Source organism: Lygodium microphyllum, unplaced genomic scaffold (genome assembly GCF_053477565.2).
Source record: "Lygodium microphyllum isolate KBCC unplaced genomic scaffold, Lygodium_microphyllum_v1.1.10 scaffold_35, whole genome shotgun sequence".
Classification (NCBI taxonomy): Eukaryota; Viridiplantae; Streptophyta; class Polypodiopsida; order Schizaeales; family Lygodiaceae; genus Lygodium; species Lygodium microphyllum.
In genome coordinates, this window is record NW_028229518.1 from 1,204,808 (window position 1) to 1,208,731 (window position 3,924).

At 40.9% G+C, this 3,924-nt stretch overlaps 1 protein-coding gene across 1 annotated transcript; it reads left to right on the forward strand.

Moving 5' to 3' along the window:
- Positions 1 to 2,658: 2,658 nt before the first annotated feature.
- LOC148009168 (uncharacterized) lies at positions 2,659 to 3,643 on the forward strand. The gene has a single exon (XM_087673742.1). It carries the CDS (start codon positions 2,843 to 2,845, stop codon positions 3,227 to 3,229), a length of 387 nt encoding a protein of 128 aa, XP_087529868.1. The 5' UTR covers positions 2,659 to 2,842; the 3' UTR covers positions 3,230 to 3,643.
- Positions 3,644 to 3,924: the final 281 nt, after the last annotated feature.

Here is a 3,924-nt window from a genome sequence, read left to right on the forward strand (position 1 = left end):
AATCGAGCTGTGCCCAAATACAATGTCCAATAAATGAAATATTTAAACCGAGTGCCCATGCACATACGAAATAATAAATATTTATCAAGTACTTCAATAAATAAGTGCACCTAAATAAATATTAGTGCCACATATTAAATGATAAGACGCGTGCCCATTAAAAATGATAATTTCTTCTAGGTAATTTGAATACATGCCATCGCTCGGTGCTTCCCAACGCCACCATTGCGTGCTCTACACATCAACTTAAGCATTCACAATTGTTAGAAAATAATAAAATTAAACCAACAAAAGTGAATACCCAGTAGCCTTCAGCTACAAAATAGATAAATAGGTTGGAACTATGTCCTAACCTTAATTTAATGTGAGTGCACTCTAAACTCATAAACGTCCATTAATTTAAATATGTATTTTGCAGAATCAGCCCCGCTGTGGAATCACCCATGTGCACATTAAATTAATCTAACGATCGAAAAGAACAGGCGTCCCCGTCAACTTCTTGCATAAGGAATCCACCTTGTGTATGAGCCACGGAAAATAAATATAGTTTTACGGAATCCACCATGGAATATGCCCCATGGCATTAGATTTATTTGAGTATAATCTTAACCTTAGTTCTCTTTTTAACAAGTTCAATCCCATGAAGGTTCATAATATACTATCCATTTTACTAAGTTGTCTCAAGGAAAAGGGCATGCTAATACCCTGTTTTAACTATAGTCTTAAAATAATGGGTTTCTTATAGATAACTAACCGATTGTTCCATCATTGTAAGCAAAGAATATCTTATGGGATAGCATTCGACATATGGACTAGGTTCCATCACAGGAGGGGATGCTCTAAAATTCCCTCCTCAGCAACTAGACTATTGTCCCCATCTACTTGAATGTAAGGTATCCACAATGATTCTTGAATCAAGTAGCTATTTTATGCTATTTTGATTTTTTCATTAACAATCATTACAACAAGTAACATAATGAAGAACATTGCATAACATAAATACAAAGAGGGACACTTGGGCTTACCAGTTTGTGTAGGTGAAACTTTGTTCATTTGTGCGATCAAGATGCTTAGCTCTAGTGCTCCTTCTCTTGGGGACCATCGTATACACATGAATGATCCGACACATGCTCTTTGCTTAGCTCCTTCCTTGATCCTTTTAGAGCTCTCATATTATCTTCAAAATGATTTTTAGTCAGGCCAAGAGGAGTATTGGGCTAGATAAAGGAATTTGGGGAGGGAGAAAGGGTTATGGATAGGGTAGAGATTTAAGATAGCACTTAGGGTTGGAGAAGAAAATGGATTCTTTGGTGTAGAATGGTTTATGGACTATGGTTTAATCAATAAATATAATCCATATGATCTATCTCCAAGGTACTTGTAAGCAATATTTTCTCATTGAGCCTTCAAATGATAGGGTAAGGATTGGAATTTGGTAGAATTTGAGATCAAGAAGGGCACAAAGATATGATAGTTTGAATAGGGGTAAAGGAAAAAGGTGATTAATGAGGGTAGTGGATACAAGGAGGAGATGGATTTGATGTAGCCTTCCAAAATTTGAGCTATCTTAGACCTCTTTGTTTTTTAATCTCCTGTCTACTCCTCTCTATCTTTGTCTTCTCTCCCCCCTTTCTCAAATGATTGTGTCCTTTCAAGAATTATCAACCACTTTGCCTCACTCCCTAGCTTAGTATATAGCCTTATTAATAATCCAAATTAGCTTCGCTTACCCTCACTTTACTTGGCTCATCTCATAGTGTTCTGGTCAATGGAGTCCTCCTCTCCTTCTTTGAATTGGTGGTATGGTTTGATTACTCCTCTTCTTGACTTAGCATGGTGGCTAGGCTTGTCTCTTTTTCCTTGAAGCTTCACTCCTCACCGAGTCCTTTTGTGATGGTAGTGGCATCTTGATCCTCTCTCTTCTTGTCATGAAGACGCCGTACTCGAGTTGATAATGTGATGAAGTAGGAGAATGGGGAGGAAAAAACAATAAATCTTTGCAATTGATTATTATTTTTTAAAACTATCTTTCTTTTAATCTAAGTTCATATGCTTTATGACTTCAAGGCTTGGGACTTATAGGTTTAAGCGTAGGGATCTTTTTCACACTTTTCCAACTTTTGACAACTAATATATCTATCAATTAGAAAAACATCCCTCTAATCTTAATCCGACAAAGATTCACTGAACAAAACATAAGCTAGTTCCTTATCCTAGAAGGCATGATCTCATGCGCTCATCTTGTTTAAATCAATTTCACATTAGAAGTATTTGTAAGGATCCCATGGTGTGACCCGGCCCTAAGTTCTTATGACCTTGCTTGAAGCTTCCAGATCGTTGCAAAACTTTGGCTTCACATGTGTCATGAACACCCACCTTTTTTTCTGTAGAATGGTGTGTCTGAAGTTACATTGAACGATTGATCAAGAAACAGATATATATATACAATACAATAATGGATCAGATATGTCGGTTGCAAGGGCGGTCTGTTTTAGAATAATAGGTTTAAAAGATCTTCTTTCAAGATCTCGACTAGACAACAATAATTAAGTAGTACCTATTCTTTAGGGCGAATGACTCAGTGCTGAAGCATCTTGAGACTTGGAGGCTGGTGAAATCTCTTTATAAACAGTAGCTCTACAAAGACAGGTTGGTGTTGTTAACTTGTGGGCAATCAGTGTTTTCCGGTGATTCATTTCTCTCTCTCTCTCTCTCTCTCTCTCTCTCTCTATCTCTGTCTCTCTCCCTCGACTGTCTGAAAGGATCAAGAACAGGGTATCAGCTGCTCTCTCTTTCTCTCTCTCTCTCTCTCTCTCTCTCTCTTTGTGTCCTGTGTTTTGCCATGGCTCAGCCTGGAGGATATTATCAATCAGGTAATAACAACGGGCCGGCCCCTTACGGACCCCTGTTTGTGCTGGGGATAGTAGCGCTGGGGCTCATCCTCCCGTGGTACCTGTCGTATGAGCCGGTGGTGGGGGAGATAACGCAGCAGGTGAAGGTCGGGGTGATGCTGCTGCCGGTGCTACTGCTGCTGGCCCTGCACTTCATGTCCTCCTCCCCCTCCTCTCAGAGCAGCTCCTCATGGCTGCCCCTGCCCTCCGACCCTTCCTCCATCCACAAGCTCGGGGGTTCCCCTCTCGGCGTCGGCGTCGTCCTCTTCCTCATCCTCGCCATGATCTGGTACCAGTCCGACTTCCTCGAGTCCTGGCATCCCTTTGTCCGAAGCTGATTTAGGATACAGTCTTTGCTAGACAATATCCAGAAGGAAGAAGAAGATATGGATATGATTCGTCTTGTCAATATGCAGGCTGTCTGAGCTTCAGTCTTTCGCTCATGCAGGCTGTCTCAGCTTCAGTGTCTGATGATGTTCTTTCTTTGTTACATCGGAAGCGCAATCTCTCCCAGCCATGGTACACCCATGTTGGGAGCTTAAAAGCAGCTGGCAGAACGGATGACCTCCATTGCCATCCTGCAGCTGCAATATTTTGCTGTCCGTAGGCATATATATTCCGACCTCGGGCATGTACGTATATGCTATTGTATATCTATACTCTATATAGAAGTCATTGAACATGTCTTAGATTGATAATGTAGAGCCTTATTGGTCAGCAATGGCGTCCGGACGAGTCTCGACTTTCTTTTACTTCAGATAATTTGTTGTGTGTGTCTTTACAAGAAATGTCTTGGCGAAAGAATGCGAGGTTTTGTAATTAAAAGTCGTGGAACACAAACCCTGTTACGCAGTCGCCTTCAGGGCGGTTGCAAGGAATTGTGTACGTAACGTAAGAAGCCGAGTTCGATTCCCAGGGACGGACGCTTGGATTTGTAGCTCTACCTGGATCGTGCGCTGTGAGGGTATCTAATATATTATTAGCTTGCTGTAAGTGGCATCACGCTAGAAAAGACCACAAGCTTCATAAATGA